Source organism: Schistocerca gregaria, chromosome 2, assembly GCF_023897955.1.
Source record: "Schistocerca gregaria isolate iqSchGreg1 chromosome 2, iqSchGreg1.2, whole genome shotgun sequence".
NCBI classification, from domain to species: domain Eukaryota; kingdom Metazoa; phylum Arthropoda; class Insecta; order Orthoptera; family Acrididae; genus Schistocerca; species Schistocerca gregaria.
In genome coordinates this window covers 393,024,353-393,049,023 of record NC_064921.1, presented here as the reverse complement: position 1 = coordinate 393,049,023, position 24,671 = coordinate 393,024,353, and the positions used below count along the sequence as shown (strand labels likewise).

The following is a 24,671-nucleotide window of genomic DNA, read 5'->3' as shown; positions in this document are numbered from 1 at the left end:
AGAGTGGGGAACCCGGTGCTACCATTTTTAAAGTAAGATGAGGACTTCTATGCTGAAATAACATTCTTTCTTTTATATTTTGACACAGTGCTTTCGATGTGCATTTTATGCAGGATTAAATTCTACAGCCTAATGATGGGAACTTTACACCCGAAATGCATTGCCATGGATTATGTTCCTAATATTGTTGAATTTATGTTAAATATTTGTAACAAATAACTGCAGTGTTGAAAGTATGAGTAAACTTACTAGCCAAGTTAAAAAATAAACTTATTTTTAGATTGCATAATCTGAACTAATAATTGGCTGTTTGAAGAAATTAACTATCATTCCATTCTGTTTTGAAGCAATTCTTAAATAAATAATTGATTCCGTGTAATGCTTTCCCACTTGTTCTAACAGGTGTTGCCATGTGTTATCGTACTGAGAAGGCCCTCATATTCTACAGATAGATTTGCTCATTGATTGAGTTGGTATCTTAAGAGACATTCATTCAAAGCTGGAAATATCCATTATGAAACATTGTGAGGAAGGGGTTTGCTAGGCTGTTAATATCTTATTTTAAATAAACATATAAAAGGCACTGACAGCGACTAACTTTGCAAAATTTCTCCACATGTGAAAGAAATGCTAGAAGGCTCCATTATCTACAGGATCCCTGAAATTTAAATTTTAATAAATTTCATATTTACGGGACTGTTTTTGAATCTATATATGCCTCTATAATACGTCCTTTAGAGATAACAAATCATTCAATGCCTAAGTAAATTACATGACCAGACACAAATCTTTTAAATGGTAACACTAACTTGCCATTATAGTAACAGATACAGAAAAGGGGTGTTACATCAACTGCCAGTTTTGTCGCTCCTTAGTCTACCTGATATAACATCAAAATTTTGGTTCCTGATTTGTCACATCTTTGCATTAATTCGGAAAAGTAGTATTAGTACTGGTAACTAATCTGACCTGCCAATCATTTACATTTTACTCTTCCTGTGCACAGGTGTTCCTGTTACAGATATTTAGAGCATTCTGGTACTTATGTCAAACAATGTTAATGATATCACCCAAATATAGATTACATTGTGGTGCCAGACTGATGTGCCCCACACACACACACACACAACAATTAATTCATAACTGTCACCAAATTAATTATTTTAACAACATTCAAGGCAGAAAATGCCATTGCTAGAATATGGCTGGACCCTGGAGGCAAGCAAACAAAGTAACAAAAATGAAATGGAACAGGCATATGAAAAAAACCAGTGTGTGAAGGGCAAGCCACATAACTTCATTCATATCAGAAGGTGTTCATTGGCTACCCACGTACTATCCTTCCACTGGCAACCTCCAGCCTGAGAAACATTGGCAACATCAGCTCTACACTCCAAGCATGTGTAATTAGTAAATAAATGTTTCTGGAAATGCAGATTACATTATTCATTATTGAGGAAAACACTGTATGTGTTCACCACTTTCTACAAGCTTCAGAAACACCCCTTGCACTCTGAATCGCTTCTCATGATGCGTGCCGCTGAAACTGTTCTGCTACACACTTAACCTTCTGTTAGTCACACGCACCTCAAAGGGGGCGTGAATTTGCACTAGAGGGCAGAACTCCTGCAGATGAAGTCTGTATCACTTTGAGAACTGTAGCAGGCCCAATCACTAGTCTTAACCAATGACTATCTGTTTAGTTTCAAATGCAATAAAGTTTAGAGTTTATACGAAGTTTGTTTCCCACTTTATCCATGGGTTGACAAAACACCCAGACACCTAGAAATTATTATTACGCATAAACTGATACAGCACCTCACAGATACAGCATTGGCCCCGATATAAACCCTAAAGTAAATCATATTTTCTTTCATACAATCTTAAACAAGGACAAGTTCAACTAGAACAAAGACAATATATGCAAACCGTCAGAACCAACCTGATACCTGTCTCGACTAGATCTGGGAAAATTGTTTTATAAGTAACAATAATATTGCATCTATTCAGACTAAATTTTTGCAGAGTGAAAAATTACTTTAAACTAACCACAAAAGTGGGATACTTAGATATTCATTTAAAACTATCATAAAATGCGATTATAATGTGTGATATACACTCAGTAATGTTTATAATTTTATAACCACAATACAAGGATGAATTCTATTGCTAAGCTTCATGTGAAACTGTCAATCCAACTGACTTTATGCAACCACAGCATACTAACCTTTGGAATATTTTTGCTATCTTTAACATCAGCCTCCAAAGGGTTCTTCTCTGTCTTAATGTTTGCCATATCTGCACTGCTTTGCAATTCTTCCTTGACTTCTACTACCTGTGGTTCTGCTTGACTTTTTGTATTCTGTTCAGTATTTACAGATTCCTCTTGCATTTCAGCATCTTCATTTTCATTTTCTTGCTTTTCTTCTTGTGTTTCTGAGCAAGAAATGTCACCTGCCTCTTCTGTTGATGTGTCAGCAATTGATGTGTCTGGAATCTCTGTGAACAGATGCAGTTATTGTAGTCCTTTTGGAGACACACTGCATTCATGAAGCTACTTCTTTTATATCCATACACTGAGCTAGACTACGCTAATTTGTAAGTAATCCAGCAAGTCTACAAACACAAAACATTCAATTCTGAACACAAACTACTGATTTGCCTTTCAAATGATAACTGATTTATGCACATGAGTAACTCGTGTAAAACATCTATAATGATTAAACTTTGCATTGCTGACTTCCACAATCTAATGAGCAAATAAACCACTTAACTGCATGTAAATTTATCAAAAGGTCGGCACAAGGTAATAACTACAATTATACATTTCATGACATACATGCAACATACAAAAATGCAATTATAACTACGGCATCTGCCCGAAGTTGGTTATATGGGGTGTCGCAGCCTAGAGAAGCAATAACAGCAACAAAATTTTCGTCGTGGTCTAAATTTCCCACGTATAAGCTATGGGTCACTGTATGCAAAGTAAAACAGTAAATATCAGAGAATCCGTGGAAGCCAACTAGGGTTATTAATATTCCCCGCGAATTAAATATGTAAATAAGGTGCAAGATAGACCTATGTTCCCACATGCCCGTATGAAGAAACAGACTAACATTCAGTCTCAACACTTCCATGCGAGTGTGTTAAAATAGCCCAATCCGGACGCACTGCTACAATATCGTGAGAGATTTCACACAAAAAAATATAAATACCAATCACAAATCCACACTAACACCAAATAAAAAATTTCGTTTCGGAATGAACACAATCTCCAGAAAGAAATATATCTTAAGTAAACGCAGATCACGCATTTTACGAAATGCAGATCATTTCTCCAATTTAAAAATAATGCAAACCGTATGCCAACGATACTAGTACTGCTGCTTTGCAACAAATGGTCGCCGATCATAAAATCAAATTAGTTCCCGGCATCATGTGCTGTACCTACATATACGACATTAAACCCAATTTCTTATAACTCGAGCACAATCCACCTGAACATAATCTTTACACACCACAAAACCAACAACTAATGATTTAACACCATCAATTAACCATTCCTAATTATCACATATTATTTGACATTGTATCTTATAGCAAAACATGGAAAATAAATAATACACTAGTACTGGTTACTTTGCTCAATTACACATATTCATGATCGTTGCCTAAGCAGAAATGGATACTAATGCTGCTTCAAAACAATACTATACCTTGTCCAGTCTCTTGGCGCAAAGCGTCTTTCAACCTGTCGACTAGCACTGCCTTCACACCCTTTGTGTCTAACCCCCGGGCAGCCAACTCTGCCCTCAGTTCTACCACTTTCATTTTCCCAGGATCCATCAGTTCACTCATTTTCACTTCAAAACAAATACGGTCGAGGGAATTTCGCACAAGTTTTTCCTAGAATAAACGCAACAAATCTTAAATGCAGCACTACTGCAATGGCGTCGTACACACACTTTTTTGTAATCGGTGTTGTGATTGGTCGGTAGAGAGCGTAAACACACAACTTGGAATTAGGGAACCAACCACGGGCTACGTCTTTTCACGAAATAAACGCATTCATTGATCATTTCCTACCGCGGAGACCTCTCATTGGCTGACACAAGTATACAAAGACCATGAGGCTATAGATGTGACTCCGTACAACCTTTAGAGAATACAACAAAGAATATAAAGAAATTGGTAATAATGACACAGGGCACCTCGTACGTTTGATAATATTGTCAGCCGTCTGTGTACTGACAGTCCGAAAGCGCGTGTTTGAGGCATTGTCAATACTAAGAATACTGACTAGCAGAACTGACGGGCCTCAAAATATCCTCAACATATACTGAAGATGTGAGGTCAAAAAATGACGGTTATATAATCTTCTCCATTCTGATGTTGACAGATCTACATAAACCGTCTACACGTCGAATGTGTTTGTCCCCACAATGCCTCTTTCATCGTGTACAATCGCAGACGTATCTGAATACAAAGGCATGCACAAAATTTACGGAAAGAATGCACGTACGCACAGGCGTTCTCGTGTCCACAAGTTGTGTCATTGCGCAAGCAGTCTGTTATGGATCCCCTACTTTTGCTTGGGAGCTTCTGCTGCGTTCAATGTGATGAAAAGGTGACAGAAAAAAACAACATAAAAACGACTGTAAATGAGGAAGTACCTAACTTACAGGGGTACAAGAAGCACAATGTGACGGCAATGTTTTGTTTGCAAATTTTAGAAGGAGCTCAGAATGAGATTCTAGATTTTCTGCTTAAACTGATTGCTTCGTATTTCAAAACAAAGAATTTTAGTGATTATTCTTTCAGTCGAGGAATATTTAAGGGCAGTTCTTGGTCATATGAAAGTTAACTAACTCAAAAAATGGTTCAAATGGCTCTGAGCACTATGGGACTTAATATCTATGGTCATCAGTCCTCTAGAACTTAGAACTACTTAAACCTAACTAACCTAAGGACATCACACAACACCCAAAAATCGCGAGGCAGAGAAAATCCCTGACCCCGCCGGGAATCGAACCCGGAAAGTTAACTAACTTTCGATAAGTAATTAGTATTTTATTTTATGATTCGCTGACATCGTCAGTTGAAGCAGGAGGCGATCAGTTATTTTGAAAGTCTAGTGTCCTTTTATAACACTTTATTGCTACATCGCAAGTATTTTTACATAGATAACCGGTTTCAGTTAGTTCAATGATCATCTTCATATCCATAATAGTTCTCTGGTTATGGATCTGAACATAGCCATTGAACTGGCTGAAATTGGTTCTCTATGTAACAAAGCTTGTCATCTACGCAATACGGATACTAGACACTCTAGTATTTTGTTTTATGAAAAAAGTTGTTTTCACAACTTTAATCATGAAATATTATCGGCGGATAAACATCTTCAGTCTCGAAAAATCTGGAAATTGCATAGACGCCAGAATCCACAAGAACAGATTTAGCATTTTCAAAATAATTTAATTTTTATATCATCAGTGTTCTTCGTTTCTACGTATTTCTGGTACCATAGTTTGTTGGGGAGCTACGAGTACCCCATGTTTCTCAGTTGCACTGTAACGTCGCCATACCTTGAATATTTGCCTGCCGCTCTCATACACTCTTTTTGTGAATTCCTGACTTATTCTCCTGTGTTTTCGTATTCGAAACTTACGGTCTTTACAGGAATATTATCAGAGAATTTTTAACAATTAGTTGATGCTCAGGGCATAACATCTCAAATTTTTAAATAATCTATAGAATCACCATTCTCCACGATTTTTCTTTGTGTTTAATCATCTAAAATTTAAACGTGCTTACTTGGTCGTCACAGACATTAATGCACATAAATTACGCAACAACATAACTTCAACACATTATCCAGTGAAATGCACATAGGCCCCAGCTGTATGTTATCCGCTAAAATGTGTCAAGAGTCCCAACCAAGACTGGTCGATTTCTTGTTGGGTGATTTAAAGTCTTCTATATTTGTTTTCGTTTCGTTCAAAACGGAAGCTGGTTTCTTAGCATTTTGTTCCTGCTACAAACTGCAAATTGGCATTCGGCGAGTGGGGAATAGGGCATGTTGTGGGAAGAGGTGGGATGCAGGGAGGGGAGGGGGTGCGGGGGACTAATGGACTCCACCTCCATTTACTGTAAGTAAGCAGTAAAAACAAAAGAAACCAATGTTATGAGCTCCACGAGCCTCTGGTTACCGACTTCCTTTTCCAAATTGGATAGAAGGTAACCACTGCCATGGGCCATCAACTACACCATCTCTCTTTTTTGAAAGAGTCACAATGAAAATAGTGCAACAAAGCAGAGACAGTGACAGTACAGCTCAGCAACAAAGCAGGCGATAATGCACTCAACACTGACTGATGGTACACTGCACAGTTGGTGACGAACATAACCAAATCACTATGTCACAAAGTCTCCCAACTCCTTTCGACTGTTACTGAATAGAAATAGGGAGTCTGTGTGCTAAGTCATCATTTCCACATATAAATTACGACTTTGTGTGTGGCAGATTAAAACTGTGTGCCAGACTGACTCGAACTCGGAACCATTGCTAGGAGACGAGGTACTGGCAGAAGTAAAGCTGTGAGGGCGGAGCGTGAGTCGTGCTTGGGTAGCTCAGTTGGTAGAGCACTTGCCAGCAAATCGCAAAGTTCCTGAGTTTGAGTCTCAGTCCGGCACACAGTTTTAATCTGCCTGGATGTATCGTTACTATATTTGTTTATGCTTCATATAAAACAGAAATTGGTTTTGTTGCATAATTTTCTATAGTCATTTGATCCTACCTACAAATACTGCTTGATTTAAAAGGATTCTAAGCATACTGTTCGAATTCAGCTTTATTTTAGCTCACATTCATTATTCATACTTTCTTGCATTTAATGGAACAACCCATGTCAGCAGTTTTTAATGGAATTGGTATTCAAATTTGTTACATCTTGTCACAGAGTGACGTAAATATACAAACATACATTAATATTTGTTCCTAGATCATTAATATGACTTTTCATAATGATGTGGAACATGTCACTTTAAAAAGTTTCTTTACACAAAATGATTAATATTCTTTTTACAATTACTACTTCATATCTAAAAATACTTCTATTGAGCAGAAGAAGTTGTCATACAAAAATTCTTTTAATTTGCTTTTGAATGTTGGTTGGCTGTCTGTCAGACTTTTAATGTCATTTGGCAAATGACCAAAGATTTTTGTGGCAGCATAGTTCACCCCTTTCTGTGCCAGAGTCAGATTTAATAGTGAAGATTGCCTGTTCTTACAGTGTTGTTGCTATGCACTTCACTGTTATTTTTGAATTGGGATAGGTTATTAATAACAAATTTCATAAATGACTGTATGTATTGTAGGTACTGTGAACATCCCGAGTTCTTTAAATAAACGTCTGCAAGATGATCTTGGCTGGATTCCAGCTATTATTCTGATTACACACTTTTGTGCAATGAATAATTTTTCTCTTATTGATGGTGCCATATGAAAGCAGTGAATGAAAACAGACATAGTAGGCTAATTTAATGGTATGCTTATCACCAAAATTTGCAGTAATCCTAATAATATAAGTAACTGAATCTAACCGTTTCAGCAGATCATCAATTTGCTTCTTCCAATTCAATTTCTCATCAATGCACTCACCTAGAAATTTGGAATATTCTGCCTTAGCAACAGATTTTTGTTCATAATCTATATTTATGAATTGGGTTTTGCCATTTACTGTACAGAATTATACATACTGTGTTTTCTCAAAATTTAGTGAGAGTCCATTTGCAGAGAACCACTTAATAATTTTATGAAAGATATTGTCTACAATTTCCTCAGCTGATTGCTTCTTGTCGGTTGTGATTACTATACTTGTATCACCAGTAAAAAGAATTAGCTTCCCATATAGAGTGGCAAGTCATTAATATATATTAAGAACAATGAGGGACCCAAAACTGAAGCCTGTAGGACACCACTCTTGCAGCCTCACCAGTTAGAGGACTCTGCTGATTTTTGCAGACTATCTGTATTGTTAAGTTCAACCTTCTGCATTCTTCAAGTTAAATATGAATTAAACCATTAGTGCCCTGTCCCACTTGTACCACAAAACTTAAGCTTCTCTAGAAGAATTTAATGAGTCACACAATCAAAAGCCCCAATGGGTGATGTTTGTTTATTCAATGCATTTAATATTTGATCAGTGATAGCTCATACAGCATTTTCTGTTAGAAAGCCTTTCTGAAAGTCAAATTGACATTTTGTTAGTACTTCATTGTTACAAGTATGTCATGCTGCTCTTGAATATATTACTTTTTCAAGAATTTTGGATAAATCCATCAGAAGTGAAACTGGGCGATAGTTGTTAGCATCAGACCTTTCCCCTTTTTTATGCAATGGTTTAACAACGGCATATTTCAGTCTATCTGAAAAATGTCCAGTTTCAGTGAGCTACTACATATGTGCCTGAGAATCCTACTCATATGTTGGAAACAACATTTTGGTACTCTGTTGGAAATGCCATCAATTAAATGTGAGCCTTTACTTTTGAGTGAATTTATTTTTTACTAATTTCAATATTATCAAATTGCATAGGTATTGCCTCTTCCATTAACTACCTTGCATTTTCTAATGAATAACTGGATGCTATTTTCTCTACAATACTTAAAAAAATGATTAAATACGTTATCTGCTTCTAAGTTCTTGCTAACAAACTTTTCATTGAGTTTGATAGAAATACAGCCTTCCTGTGCTCTCAGTTGCCCAGTTTCCCTTTTAACAATATTCGATAATTGTTTTAATTCTATTATCAGATGTGCTAATCTGAGACATAATGCACATACTTCTGGATTTTTTTAATAACTTTTCTTAATAGTGTGCAGTGCATTTAATATTTGATCAGTGATAGTTCATATAGCATTTTCTGTTGAAAAGCCTTTCTGAAAGCCAAATCGACATTTTGTTAGTACTTCATTTTTACAAATATATGATGCTACTCTTGATTACATCACTTTTTCCAGAATTTTGGATAAAGCTGGCAGAAGTAAGACTGGGCGGTAGTTGTTAGCATCAGACCTACCCCCTTTCTTATGCAATGGTTTAACAACAGTATATTTCAGTCTATCTGAAAAATGCCCGGTTTCAGTGAGTTACTACATATGTGGCTGAGAATCCTACTTATCTGTTGGAAACAAACTTTTGGTACTCTGTTGGAAATGCCATCGATTACATGTGTGCTTTTACTTTTGAGTGAATTTATTTTTTTCCTATTTTCTGTAGTAGAGATAGTTTGAATTTCAGTTTTATCAAATTGCATGGGTATTGCCTCTTCCACGTATTGCCTTTCATTTTCTAATGAATAACTCCATCCTATTTTCTCTACAACACTTGAAAAAGTTATTAAAAATGTTTTCTACTTCTGACTTCTTGTTAACAAACTTTTCATTGAGTTTGATAGAAATTCAGCCTTCCTGTGCTCTCAGTTGCCCTGTTTACCTTTTAACAATACTCCAAATTGTTTTAATTTTACTGTCAGATGTGCTAATCTCAGACATAATTCATATACATCTGGACCTTTTTAATAGTTTTTCTTGATACAGTGCAGTAGTTTATATAATTTGTCACTCCTCCTAGCTATGAGATACATTTCCCTTTTCTGTTTTCAAGATATTTTTACCCCATTATATGGCTTCTTACAATTACATTTCAGTAATTTCTCAGGGAAACTGTTTTCAAATATAGTCACAAATGTATCATGAAATAGGTTACATTTTAAATTTTCAGTTGTTTAATTGTTAATTGAATGCACTATTTTGGAGTAGTGTTTTGCATTACTCTATCTAGCGATGTCATTTACTGTAACTAGCTGTGCATCGTGATCAAAGCATCGTGATCAAACAGACCATTCTTAACAGAATAGTTTTCATTTGATTAAATTTATCTTAGTCTATAAAAAATTATCCATCAGTGTGCTTCTTTCCTGTACCACAAGAGTAGGAAAATCAATAACTGACATCAAATTGAAAGAACTAAGTAACACTGCAAGCCCAAACTTTCAATCAGACTTTTTCAAAAGTACATTGAAATTCGCAGAAACAATAATTTGGAACTGACATTCATATATGCTGTATTTTGACACTGGTGGCAACAGCTATAAATGCACTTACATATTTCTAACATTGACTCTGACACTCTGTTTAAAGAATAAGTGGAAAACAAATTGCTGGTCCAGGGAATAGTTTAAAATGAGAGAGACATACATATGTAAATCTGTTAAATATAAATGTTATGCATAGGTACTGACAATTACATCAACTTTATCTGGATGGACAGTGAAAGTTTCAATAACTTCTTTGGGATTACTTTGTCCTCACACTGAAGATGAAAACGCAAGTAATACGTGAAAACTTATTCTCTTCCACAAGGTCATCTAATAGCTCTTCACTCAAGTACCATGATGTGGAGACAAATAATCTACATCGACTGTGAAAGAACTGGAGAACTTAGATTTTTTTATTTTATTGCACTCTCACTTTTATTTTGCGCGCAGAATATATATTTTCTTCTCAATAAGTGTACATTTTGAACAAGTTTCTATTGTTGTATGCCTTAGCCATTGCCTGTAAATTGTTTTTTGTAATTTGGTTGGTTGGTTGGTTGTTTTGGGGAAGGAGACCAGACAGCGAGGTCATCAGTCTCACCGGATTAGGGAAGGATGGGGAAGGAAGTCGGCAGTGCCCTTTGAAAGGAACCGTCCTGGCATTGCCTGGAGCGGTTTAGGGAAATCACAGAAAACCTAAATCAGTATGGCCGGACCCAGGATTGAACCGTCGTCCTCCCGAATGCAAATCCAGTGTCTAACCACTGTGCCACCTCACTCGGTTGTGTAATTTTGTTACTGTAGCACATCTTTTATGAGGTGTGGCTATAAAGTAATGGACTATTTTTGTAAAAGATTTCATTTCATAGATATACTTTTTTAGTCACACTTTTCTCATATTAAATTGATTATGTACAATTTGCTTATGCATTCTTTGTCAATTCCTGCTGTTTCAGAATCTATCGAACCTTCAATCAACAGTTAGAGTGAAACTGATTACCAACTTTTTCGATATTTTCATCGATGTTTGATGTTGAATAGCGTCCTGGGCGTAAGTCATTTTCAGCACCTCCTTGATAATCTTGGGAATACTTGAACGAGTCAAAAACTCGCTTACATGATAAACAGTCTTCGTCACACTCTTCTTTTAGTAAAAGATCGGTTTCAGTAGCACATTTTTTTCAGTTTCATGTGAAACCTAAGAACCATTTGTTGCTTTATTATTACATTTATCATTTTTCTAGCAAAACAAAATAGCAGATTTCATAAAAAATCTTAGAAATGTTCAGAATGTAACCATAGGTACAAATTATTTTGCTGTGTGAATTTAACATGACTTGTTCCACATAATTATGATCTATTGTCCATAATGATCCACGGAACATGTAATTAACTAGCAAAGCCCATGGTCACCCTGGGTGGTCTACAGACAACCAAAGATGTCCGAAAGAGCAATTACCATCTTCATATATTTAAGGTTATTCGGCCGTTCTTTGCTGGACGCTCATGTATTGCCTGAACTTTTATGGGACTCAGTAAGATTGTCTGCCACATGTAATCACTGTAATGGGCAGGGGCACAACGAATGTAGTTTGTGGACATTAAGCTGGGAATGTGGGTCTCACAGAGAGTGAGCAAGGGATAAATCCCTGCAGTTGCACTATCCTCTGTGCCCTCGATGGCTCAGATGGATAGAGCCTCTGCCATGTAAACACGAGATCCTTGTTTCGAGTCCTGGTTTGGGCACACATTTTCAACTGTCTCTGTTTATGTATATCAATGCCTGTCGCCAGCTTAGGGTCTTGATTTAATTATCATTTCATTCTAAGAAAGCTGCTTGGTCACCGATGGTATCTGTTCTTTCAGACATGTCTGAAAGTACAGATACAATCTTCATATATTCACCAAGTAGGTAAACTGAAAATCCATTACATGAAAATAATTCCTATTGCTGCATCTGAAGCAATATTTTTTGTATGATTGTAGAAGTGAGAGAATGTACTAGCTGGGCGATTCTGATTAGACATATCTGTACGCGCTTGTAGTAGCTTTGGCCTCCAAGTGTTTAATGCAGGAAGTGTAGCAAAATATTTTAAAACAATTGAGATACACATTTTTAACAGCTGTTTACAGATTACAGACTTACTAAGTTATGAAACCGCCACTACAAATGTGAAAACTAAATACGATCTATCCAGTGAAATCTAGACATTAACTTTCCCTCGCATCACATTACAACAAAAACCGAGTCCCTTCCTTTGTCTGTTTGGCGCATCGATATGCATTCTACATATGTCATCAACGTATATGTATTACATGTTGCCCACATCTCGCAGTCGTGCGGTAGCGTTCTCGCTTCCCACGCCCGGGTTCCCGGGTTCGATTCCCGGCGGGGTCAGGGATTTTCTCTGCCTCGTGATGGCTGGGTGTTGTGTGATGTCCTTAGGTTAGTTAGGTTTAAGTAGTTCTAAGTTCTAGGGGACTGATGACCATAGATGTTAAGTCCCATAGTGCTCAGAGCCATTTGAACAATTATTACATGTCAACAATAAGTCGAAGTACTTCGATTTCAGTATTAAATAATATCTCTCTTAGCTTTTTCTGCAAATTATAATCTGCTTTTCGTTAACCTAGGGTTGATCTGAGATCCGCAGGTGTCTCATAAAATATGAACAAATATAAATTATAAGTTCATAATGTGAACAATTTATTCCACTTCACTCAGATGGAACATATCAAACATCATCCAGCCATCTTGTATATAGCTTTTTTTACATACACCAAATCATCATGTTCACAGACTCCACTTCTTTAGCAAATATGCATTACATAATTAGCATATATCAGCTGTGACAATGTGTAGACAACACAAAACTAAATCCAGTTGGTCTCTATAAAACTGTTGGTGCTGCTATTTATAAATTAAATTCTACAGAGACTCTAACAAAACGGACATTCTGGAATCATCAAAAATTAAGATTGCAATTCTGCTCCTTATCTGTGCTATTACATTTTAAATCAAATATATTGTTGTGAATTTACATGCCTGTGAATATTTATTTAATTTGTGATATGTATGTAGATTGCAAAAATAACATTCAGGTAGATCGCTCTTTCGATTTATTATTTTTTTGCATTTTTCGTAATAATGAATTTAAAGAATTCTGTATCAATCTGAGTACATTTTTAGTGTTTCTGTGAATAAAAATCGAGTGTGATACAGTGAATAACAAATCCTTGTTGGAGTCGTTGCAGAACAGAATTGAACATTTCGTGAGTAACTGTCTACTTCTACCCACTTCTATTCCCACCCTCTTTTCTATCAAAAAATGTAAGAGAAAACCTCAGTTTGCGTGTACAAAAGATCCTCAATCGTAAAATAATAGCTGATAGAGGCTTTAATTATCCAACAAAAAATTGAGAAAATTAGTTTTGTTAGTGGTACATATGGCAAGACAGCCTACAAGAAGTTCAGAACCTCACTTGTGATATGAGTGTATTACATATAGTGGCAACACAATGACCTGACCTCTTTGAGGATGCCCACATCGAAACTGGTGTCAGTGACTGTGAGACAATTATAGCAACAATGAATACCAACACACAAAGGGCAACTAAATCAAGTAGAAAGATTTATATGTTCAGCAAACTGCATGAAAAAAGTAGGGCTGTCATTAGGAACTGTGACTCATGTTTAAAAGAACAGTTACCATATACTGGATGTTTATGTAGACAGTGGAACAGTTCATAATAGGAGAGATTCCACATCGTGTACAGTCATTTTAAAGAAATTTCTAAGAAAACAGTGACTACTACATAATAGCTGTAAAACAAAGCGTAGTACTGTAGATAAAGAGGTGCTGAATGAAACACACTTAACAGCCAAGAGAGCAATGCGAGAAGCATTCAATAACTACCATAGTAGAATATTGGCAAATTATTTCTCACTACATCCAAAGAAATTCTGGCTTTATGTAAAGGATTTTAGTGGCACCAGAGTCAATGTCCAATCACTTGTGGACAACACAAGAACTGAAATTTAGAGTAGTAAAGCAAAACATAATTTCTTAAGTCTATTTTCAAATGTTCCTTTCCAAAGAAAAACTCGCGAGAATTGTCACAGTTTAATCCTCCTACTACTGAAAATATGAGTCAAATAAAGGCTAGTGTCACTGGCATTGAGAAATTGCTGAAATCTTTAAAACTAAACAATGTTCCAGGGCCTGATGAAATACCTATCAGGTTCTATACTGAATCTGCAGCTGAGCTAGCCAATTTTTAACTATAATCTACCATAGGTCTCTTAAGGAAAACACTGTTTCCAGTAGGTGGAAGAACGCAGAGGTCACAACAAGGGTAGCAGAAGTGATCGATAAAACTAATATTAAGTCCCATAGTGCTCAGAGCCATTTGAACCTTGCGGTTCATGTCATATATTAATGACCTTGTGATGATATTAATAGCAACCTCAGATTTTTGGCATATGAAGAACATATATCTAATGAAGTACTTTCAGCAACAATCTGCATAAATATTCAGTCAGAACTTGATAAGATATCAAAGTAGTACAAAGTTTGACGATTTGCTTTAAATTTTCAGAAATGTAAACTGTGCACTTCACAAAACGAAAAAGCGTAATAGCCTATGATGATAATATTAATGAATCACATTTTGAATCGGTTAACTCATAAAAATACCTGGCTGCAACACTTTGTAAGGACATTAACGAAATAATGATATAGGCTCAGCCATGGATGTTGTAGGTGGCAAACTTCAGTTTTTGCTAGAATACTGGCAAAATACTACCAGTCTACAAAGTAGATTGCTTACAAATCACTCATGTGACCCAACCAGTAATATTTCTCAAGTGTGTGCGACCCACACCAAATAGGACTAACAGAGATATTGAACATATGCAGAGAAAGGCAGCATGAATGGTCATAGGTTGATATGATCTGTGGTAGGAAGTCACAGAATCTGCAGACTCTTGAAGATAAAACCCCCTTCATAATTTCAAAAACTAATGACTATAGAAACATACCACAACTTTCTATGTATCACTCTCATAGAAATTGTGAGAACAAAATGAAATTAATTATGTCACACATAGAGGCATTCCTCCCATGTACTTTCACTTGATATCCCACATGAACGAACTTTTGACAAAAGGCATAGGTGAGACACTAAGATAAATGCCTATCGGAAATTGAGAAAGGCTGCATCTACCTGACTGCCTTTCTCCAAAGCTTGCAGTATATTTAGTATATGTTCTAAGATTCTATAACAAATCGATGTCAAGGGTACTGGATGTTAGTTTCGTTGATCACTTCTGCTACCCTTCTTGTAAATGGTTGTGACCTGTGCTTTCTTTCAACTACTGGATACAGTGTTTTCTTTAAGGGACCTACAGTAGATTATAGGGGAAATTCTAGTGTTTTTTTTTTTTTTTGGAAACGAACATTTGAAGACACACTTTAGAAATTCTGATTTTGCTTTACTTCTCTAAATTTCAGTTCCTTTCTTGTCTGCGAGTGACTGAACATTGACTCTGGTACCACTAATAGCCTTTACACACGACCAGAATTTTTTGAAATGTTGTGAAAGATAATTTTACAGTATTCTGCTATGTTAGCTATTGAATGCTTCTCGCATTGCTCTCTTGACTGCTAAAGGCGTTTCATTCAGCACCTCTCTACCCATAGCTCTATGATTTGTTTTACAGCTATTATGCAGTAGTCTGTCTTTCTTTAGAAGCTTCTTTTAAGTGACTGTATATTCTGGAGGGACCCTCCCACATAAATTATTCTACTTGGTACCGAAAGCAAAGATGATGACACTTAACTCTACATTTACACCTAAGTCCATACTTTGCAAATCACCGTGAAGTGCATGACAGAGGGTACATTCCATTGTGTCAGTTACTAGGGTTTCCTCCTATTCCATTTAAATATGGAGCTCAGGAAAAATGGTTGTTTGAATGTGTTTGTATGTGCTACAGTTATTTTAATCTTCTCCTTGTGGTGCCTATGTGAGTGATATGTAGGACGTTGTAGCATATTCATAGAATCATCATTTAAAGCCTGTTCTTGAAACTTTGTTTATAGGCTTTCCCAGGATACCTTGCACCTAACTTCAAGAGTCTGCCGGTTCAGTTTCTTCAGCATCTCTGTAACACCTTCCCATGGCTCAAAAAATCGGTGACCATTTGTGCTGTACTTCTCTGTATACGTTCAATATCCACTGTTAGTGCTATTTTGGAGGGGTTCCAGTTGAGCAATATACTAGAGTGGATTGAACAAGTCATTTTTAAGCAATCTCCATTGTAAACTGATTGCAGATCCCCAGTATTCTACCCTGGGGAACACCCAAAGCTACTTCAACATCTGATGATGACTCCTCATCCAAGATAATATGCTGTGTCCTCTCTACCAAAAAGACCGCAATTCAGTCACAACTTTCACTTGATATCCCACATGAACGAACTTTTGACAAAACGCATAGGTGAGATATTACGATAAATGCCTATCGGAAATTGAGAAATGCTGCATCTACTTGACTGCCTTTCTCCAAAGCTTGCAATATATTCAGTATATGTTCTAAGATTCTATAACAAATCGATGTCAAGGGTACTGGATGCTAGTTTCGTTGATCACTTCTGCTACCCTTCTTGTAAATGGTTGTAACCTGTGCTTTCTTTAAACTACTGGTTAGAGTATTTTCTTTAAGGGACCTACAGTAGATTATAGTTAAAAATTGGCTAACTCAGCTGCAGATTTAGAATAGAACCTTACAGGCATTTCGTCAGGCCCTGGAACTTCGTTTAGTTTTAAATATTTCAGCAATTTCTCAATGCCAATGACAGTAGCCCTTACTTCACTCATATTTTTAGGAAAAGAAGGATTAAACTGGGGAAATTCTAGTGATTTTTTTTGGAAACAAACATTTGAAGACACACTTAAGAAATTCTGTTTTTGCTTTACTGCTCTATATTTCAGTTCCTTTCTTGTCAGCGAGTGGCTGAACATTGACTCTGGTACCACTAACAGCCTTTACACACTACCAGAATTTTTTGAAATGTTGTGATGATAATTTACAGTATTCTGCTATGTTAGCTATTGAATGCTCCTCGCATTGCTCTCTTGACTGCTAAAAGCGTTTCATTCAGCACCTCTCTACCTATAGCTATTATGCAGTAGTCTATCTTTCTTTAGAAGCTTCTTTTAAGTGACTATATACTCTGGAGGGACCCTCCAACATAAATTATTCTACTTGATACAAAACTGTCCAGTATTTGGCCAACTTTTCTTTTAAACTTGAGCTATAGTTCCTTTACATGCTCCTGCCCTGCGGTGAAAGTTTCAAATTCCTCATTGAGATATGACACTACTGACTTTCACCTAATTTACTGAACAAATATCTCTTGCTGCTTGTTTTAGTTGTCCTTTGTACATTAATAATCATTGTTGGCATTACTGTGTCATGGTTACTGAAACCAATTTTGGTGTGGACGTTCGCAAAGAGGTCAGGTCTGTTCTTTACCATTCAATCCAATATATTTCCATCATGAGTGAGGTTCTGAACTATGTGTTCTGGGTAGTTTTAAGAGAAGGCATTCAGTAACATTTCAAACGATGTCTTATCACACCCACCACTAACGAAACTGTAATTTTTCCAATTTATTGTTGAATGGTTAAAGTCTATACCTATGATTACACTATAACTGGGGAACTTATGTACAAGTGAACTTGGGTTTTCTTTTAAGTTTTCAGTTATATCAGAAGACGAATCTGGTGGGTGATAGAAGGAACCAATTATCATTTTATACCCATCCCTGACACTGAGTCTTGCCCAAACAATTTCACATGAAATTTCAGTTTCTTTCTCAATGGATTTGAGTTTCTTGTCTATTGGAACAAATACAGATCTCCATTTCCCATTAGCGTATCCTTCCATAATACAATAAAATGTTTCCCAAAAACCTCAGCTCTCTGTATGTTGTATTTAAGCTTCACTACTTTTCAGGAGCATTTCGAAGTTTGGAACTGTGCTGCGAATGTTTATACAGTTAACCACTAGCATTTTAACTCTCTCACCTGCAGAAGACACTTATTTCGACCTCACACTGATAGTTCAGGGCATCGTACAACTATCGTTGTCTGCATTGGCTGGAGAGTCGCCTAATATAAATAAGCTTTGTGTGCACCCTACACACACACTGAGCTGCCTGGGTAGCAACCACTGATGTGTAGTGCACACTTGACCCACTTAGGGGGACCATACAGTTCTCAATCCTATGGCGCAAGTCCAGGAATTCGGAGCCTAGTTTGCTACAGGAACTCTGAAATCTCTAGCTCAGTCCTTCCACTCAACTCAGAAACAAGGGGCCATGATCAGTTCTGGGACAATCCTGCAAATTGCGAGCTTCGTTGATACTGTGTGTGCAACTTCTCTGCCAGCCCCTGGAATGATCTAAATATGACCTTGGAGGCAGGATGACAGGCATCAAGTGTTCCAATGTGCGCTACAATCTGCAGCTGGTTGCACCCTGCTCCGTCAATGACTGCCGCAATAGCCTCCACAACACGTTGAATGGTGCCCTCAGGTATACGCACTGAGTTAATCTGGTGTCCTTTCCTGTTTCTTGGTGCCATTTCCCTAAGAGATAGCATCATTCGTTGCACCTTTAAACTGCTGACGATTAATAGATCACCTATTCTTTTGCGTTTGCCTCGTCTTGACACCAGACAAAACAGCTTTCCCCAAAATAGGTGAAGTGAGGTGTACTGCCTCAGTTTCAGTTTTAGTGAAAGATAGCACCTCGAATTGGTTGATTAGGGGGAACTGTATGACGCCCTGAATTCCTCCTGGTCCCTATCCACCCTGCACAGGACTCCTAGATCTACCAGTAAAATGCCACTTGCAGTCAAGCAGGCGAATTATGACAAAATGGTTCAAATGGCTCTGAGCACTATGGGACTCTAACAGCTGAGGTCATCAGTCCCCTAGGACTTATAACTACGTAAACCTAACTAACCTAAGGACATCACACACATCCATGCCCGAGGTAGGATTCGAACCTGCGACCGTAGCGATAGCGCGGTTCGAGACTGAAACGCCAAGATCCGCTCGGCCACTCCGGCCTGCCGAATTATGACAAATCACGTACTTTCTGTAGAGGAGACAGAATCCACAGAAGAGGATTGAGCTTGAAATACGTTTGGAACTGGTACCACAGGTACATGACTCTCGGGAGCTCACCCAACACACTTTAAGAACAGCATTCGCAGTAAAGCTGCATTTTGGCTGGTGTAATATATTACAAGTCAGTGAACAAATGACTTTTAACTGAACCTTCTAATTATCTTTTGATCTACTGAGCTGAAGAGTCCTAATTCCCTATAAAAATGAAGCTAATACACAAAATGAGATTTCTAATAAGGCAATAGAGAAACCTGTAGTAAAAAATTATAGTTTCCTAAAACTTTTTGAGGTTAATTATAGTCGCTAACAAAGTTAATTTATGATAAATGTAGTTAACATATACTCCTCTTTAAGGGAAAGTTAGATGTAACACAATATATTAGTTATAATATCTCATACAGGAATAAAATCACAAGCGCCGATTTGTTACAAATTAGATTGTGCACAGGACAACGTTAACTTCCGAAAATTCTGGATTAATACACAGTGAAATTCGGGGTGATCTATTCTGTGGCAGTAACTGTGAATAACAAACGCTGATTTGCAAGAAAAAAGTTATCCAAAAGACCCATTCCGCTAACTTAGAAAATATTGTTTTGCAAGCGCCTGAAAAATCTCAAAAGTAACCAGTTCCTCACGTAATTATGCAATGAAATTAGAGAACAATTTTTTTGAAGGAGGATAAGCTTAGCGCTCTCAGAAATTTTAAATGAGCACAAATAAGTTTAAGCCTACAACTGCCGATACAGTAACAGTACGAGGTAATCGCACCACTCGCGAATGCTGGAAATTTTAAAATACAAACGGGGATTGATACAGTCAGTGGACGGTTATGCAGAATTGTCGCGAACAGTAATATACCCGAATCTAGACTTTCAAATCAGCACACGAATCTTGCTCACACGATCTCCTTCAAAGAAAAATTCTAAAGCCGGCTTTTACCTATAAATAAACGTGCGAATGCACGAATTTGTTACTTAGCCGTTTGTGTGCCAACTTCTACATTTGCATTCCGAAAAAGAACACCGCATTTTCATATATTTTAAGCTACTGGTAAACCGTATAACCATCTGAGAATTTTCAAACGTTGACCCAGTCAAAGCGTATAGCAGCAAGACAGTCGCCATCTACGTATTGTTGCCGATAATGATAAATAAAACAATGTAGTCGATGATATGTAACATACTTAAATAGGGTTACCATAAGTCGCAGATTTCGAGGACCATATGCGATTTAATACTAGGAGACTTAATGTCCTCGATGAAAGGATAAAAGTCCACAGTGAGTATTTAAAATACTTTTCTTTATTTGCCGGAGTTTTACCGTAGACTGCTGTTCCAAGTATTTATTGTTGTTGTTGTTGTTGTTGTAGTCTTCAGTCCTGAGACTGCTTTGATGCAGCTCTCCATGCTACTCTATCCTGTGCAAGCTTCTTCATCTCCCAGTACCTACTGCAACCTACATCCTTCTGAATCTGCTTAGTGTATTCATCTCTTAGTCTCCCTCTACGATTTTTACCCTACAGGCTGCCCTACAATGCAAAATTGGTGATCCCTTGATGCCTCAGAACATGTAATACCAACCGATCCCTTCTTCTGGTCAAGTTGTGCCACAAACTTCTCTTCTCCCCAATCCTATTCAATACTTCCTCATTAGTTATGTGATCCGCCCCTCTAATCTTCAGCATTCTTCTGTAGCACCACATTTCGAAAGCTTCTATTCTCTTCTTGTCCAAACTATTTATTGTCCATGTTTCACTTCCATACATGGCTACTCTCCATAGAAATACTTTCAGAAAGGACTTCCTGACACTTAAATCTATGCTCGATGTTAACAAATTTCTCTTCTTTAGAAACACTTTCCTTGCCATTGCCAGTCTACATTTTATATCCTCTCTACTTCGACCATCATCAGTTATTTTGCTCCCCAAATAGCAAAACTCCTTTACTACTTAAATGTCTCATTTTCTAATCTAATTCCCTCAGCATCACTCGACTTAATTCGACTACATTCCATTATCCTCGTTTTGCTTTTGTTGATGTTCATCTTATACCCTCCTTTCAAGACATTGTACATTCCGTTCAACTGCTCTTCCAAGTCCTTTGCTGTCTCGGACAGAATTACAATGTCATCGGCGAACCTCAACATTTTTATTTCTTCTCCATGGATTTTAATACCTACTCCAAATTTTTCTTTTGTTCCCTTCACTGCTTGCTCAATATACAGTTGAATAACATCGGGGAGAGACTACAACCCTGTCTCACTCCCTTCCCGAACACTGCTTCCCTTTCATGTCCCTCGACTCTTATAACTGCCATCTGGTTTCTGTACAAACTGTAAATAACCTTTCACACCCTGTATTTTATCCCTTCTACCTTCAGAATTTGAAAGAGAGTATTCCAGTCAACATTGTCAAAAGCTTTCTCTAAGTCTACAAATGCTAGAAACGTAGGTTTGCCCTTCCTTATTCTAGCTTCTAAAGTAAGTCGTAGGGACAGTATTGCCTCACGTGTTCCAACATTTCTACGGAATCCAAACTGATCTTCCCCGAGGTCGGCTTCTTCTAGTTTTTCCATTCGTCTGTAAAGAATTCGCATTAGTATTTTGCAGCTGTGACTTATTAAACTGATAGTTCGGTAATTTTCACATCTGTCAACACCTGTTTTCTTTGGGATTGGAATTAATATATTCTTCTTGAAGTCTGAGGGTGTTTCGCCTCATACATCTTGCTCACCAGATGGTAGAGTTTTGTCAGGACTGGCTCTCCCAAGGTTGTCAGTAGTTCCAATGGGATGTTGTCTACTCCGGGGTCCTTGTTTCGACTCAGGTCTTTCAGTGCTCTGTCAAACTCTTCATGCAGTACTGTATCTCCCATTTCATCTTCACCTACATCCTCTTCCATTTCCATAATATTGTCCTCAAGTACATCGCCCTTGTATAGACCCTCTATATATTCCTTCCACCTTTCTGCTTTCCCTTCTTTGCTTAGAACTGGGTTTCCATCTGAGCTCTTGATGTTCATACAAGTGGTTCTCTTATCTCCAAAGGTCTCTTTAATTTTCCTGTAAGCAGTATCTATCTTACCCCTAATGAGATAAGCCGCTACATCCTTACATTTGTCCTCTAGCCATCCCTGCTTAGCCATTTTGCACTTCCTGTTGATCTCATTTTTGAGACGTTTGTATTCCTTTTTGCCTGCTTCATTTACTGCATTTTTATATTTTCTCCTTTCATCAATTAAAGTCAATATTTCTTCTGTTACCCAAGGATTTCTAGCAACCCTCGTCTTTTTACCTACTTGATCCTCTGCTGCCTTCACTATTTCATCCCTCAAAGCTACCCATTCTTCTTCTACTGTATTTCTTTCCTCCATTCCTGTCAATTGTTCCCTTATGCTCTCCCTGAAACTCTGTACAACATCTGGTTCTTTCAGTTTATCCAGGTCCCATCTCCTTAAATTCCCACCATTTTGCAGTTTCTTCAGTTTTAATCTACAGGTCATAACCAATAAATTGTGGTCAGAGTCCACATCTGCAACTAGAAATGTCTTACAATTTAAAACCTGGATCCTAAATCTCTGTCTTAGCATTATGTAATCTATCTGATACCTTTTAGTATCTCCAGGCTTCTTCCATGTATACAGCCTTCTTTTATGATTCTTGAACCAAGTGTTAGCTATGATTAAGTTGTGCTCTGTGCAAAATTCTACCAGGCGGCTTCCTCTTTCATTTCTTTTCCCTGATACATATTCACCTACTACGTTTCCTTCTCTGCCTTTTCCTACTACCGAATTCCAGTCACCCATGACTATTAAATTATCATCACCCTTCACTATCTAAATAATTTCTTTTATTTCATCATACATTTCTTCAATTTCTTCGTCATCTGCAGAGCTAGTTGGCATATAAACTTGTACTACTGCAGTAGGTGTGGGCTTCGTATCTATCTTGGCCACAATAATGTGTTCACTATGCTGTTTGTAGTAGCTTGTTCCTTCTGCCACCGAACTTCACTAATTCCCACTATATCTAACTTTAACCTATCCATTTCCCTTTTTAAATTTTCTAACCTACCTGCCCTATTAAGTGATCTGACATTCCACGCTCCGATTCGTAGAACGCCAGTTTTCTTTCTCCTGATAACAACATCCTCTTGAGTAGTCCCCGCCCGGATATCCGAATGGGGGACTATTTTACCTCCGGAATATTTTACCCAAGAGGATGCCATCTTCATTTAATCATACAGTAAAGCTGCATGCCCTTGGGAAAAATTATGGATGTAGTTTCCCCTTGCTTTCAGCTGTTCGCAGTACCAGCACAGCAAGGCCGTATTGGTTACTGTTACAAGGCCAGATCAGTCAATCATCCAGACTGTTGCCCCTGCAACTACTGAAAAGACAGCTGCCCCTCTTCAGGAACCACATGTTTTTCTGGCCTCTCACTAGATACCCCTCCATTGTGGTTGCACCTACAGTACGGCTATCTGTATCGCTGAGGCATGCAAGCCTCCCCATCAACGGCAAGGTCCATGGCTCATGGGGGGGGGGGGGGGGGGAGTATTTATTAAAAACTGGAACTTTGTCTGACATCGGATGAAATCGGGAAGCTGTCATATGATGTTTGTTGTTCATGTGGTGCGATGTTTGTCTTTACAAATTTATGAAAACACTGTTAAAGATTCGATCGCTGTTAAATATTTGTGACAAACAAGACTATAAATATGCCAGCTACTCGTTTCATTGGCAGTAATTTAAGTTGTACTCTTAGATTCCTACCTAACTACACTCCCAACATCACATGTTCCGAATAAACAGCGGAATATTCGTGACGAGTAATACTAAAACTAGAGTGCCCCTCGATTTACCTACAGGAAATTAAGCTGCACTCTTAAGGTGCGCCCACACTACTCGTGCTCTCCAGACTTGTGCTCGTCATACTCGTCTGCCAGGAGACTTGTCTGACTTGCTCTTCTCTCGTACTGCTTTTATCTTCGTCCACACTACTACAGTTGTTTGCCAGGCTTTGACTCGTGAGGATCCGCACCGTACTTGCAGCCGTGACCAGTGCCAGTTTCCTAATTTAAAAATGGACGAAGTGGTTATAACAAGTGTCACGTTCCTTGTGATGCGCCTTTTAAATGAAGAAGAGGATAGAAGAAGACGCTACAAAGTCCCAAGAAAACGCAGGTGGTGGATGACCAGTTTTCAGAAGCAGAAAAAGATGTAGTGGGAGTGATTTGATGGACGACTTGGATGTTGAAAACATACATTTCAAGACTTTTTCCGTATGTTCGCATCAGATTTTGAATATTTGATAAATTTGTTAGGACCGAAAATAACGAAGGCTGACAGCAAATTTCGGAAAGCTA

At 37.6% G+C, this 24,671-nt stretch overlaps 1 protein-coding gene across 1 annotated transcript in view; it reads right to left on the bottom strand.

Annotated features, from left to right (window-relative positions):
• Positions 1–4,552, bottom strand: part of LOC126321930 (heterogeneous nuclear ribonucleoprotein U-like protein 1) — a 105,707-nt gene extending 101,155 nt beyond the window's left edge. The window contains exons 1-2 of the mRNA XM_049994241.1: positions 3,720–4,552; positions 2,228–2,499 (exon numbers count right to left, since the gene is read on the bottom strand). Of these exons, the coding sequence (XP_049850198.1) occupies positions 2,228–2,499; positions 3,720–3,861 (414 nt within the window). The 5' untranslated portion in view covers positions 3,862–4,552. The remainder of the gene's footprint in view (positions 1–2,227; positions 2,500–3,719) is intronic.
• Positions 4,553–24,671: the final 20,119 nt, after the last annotated feature.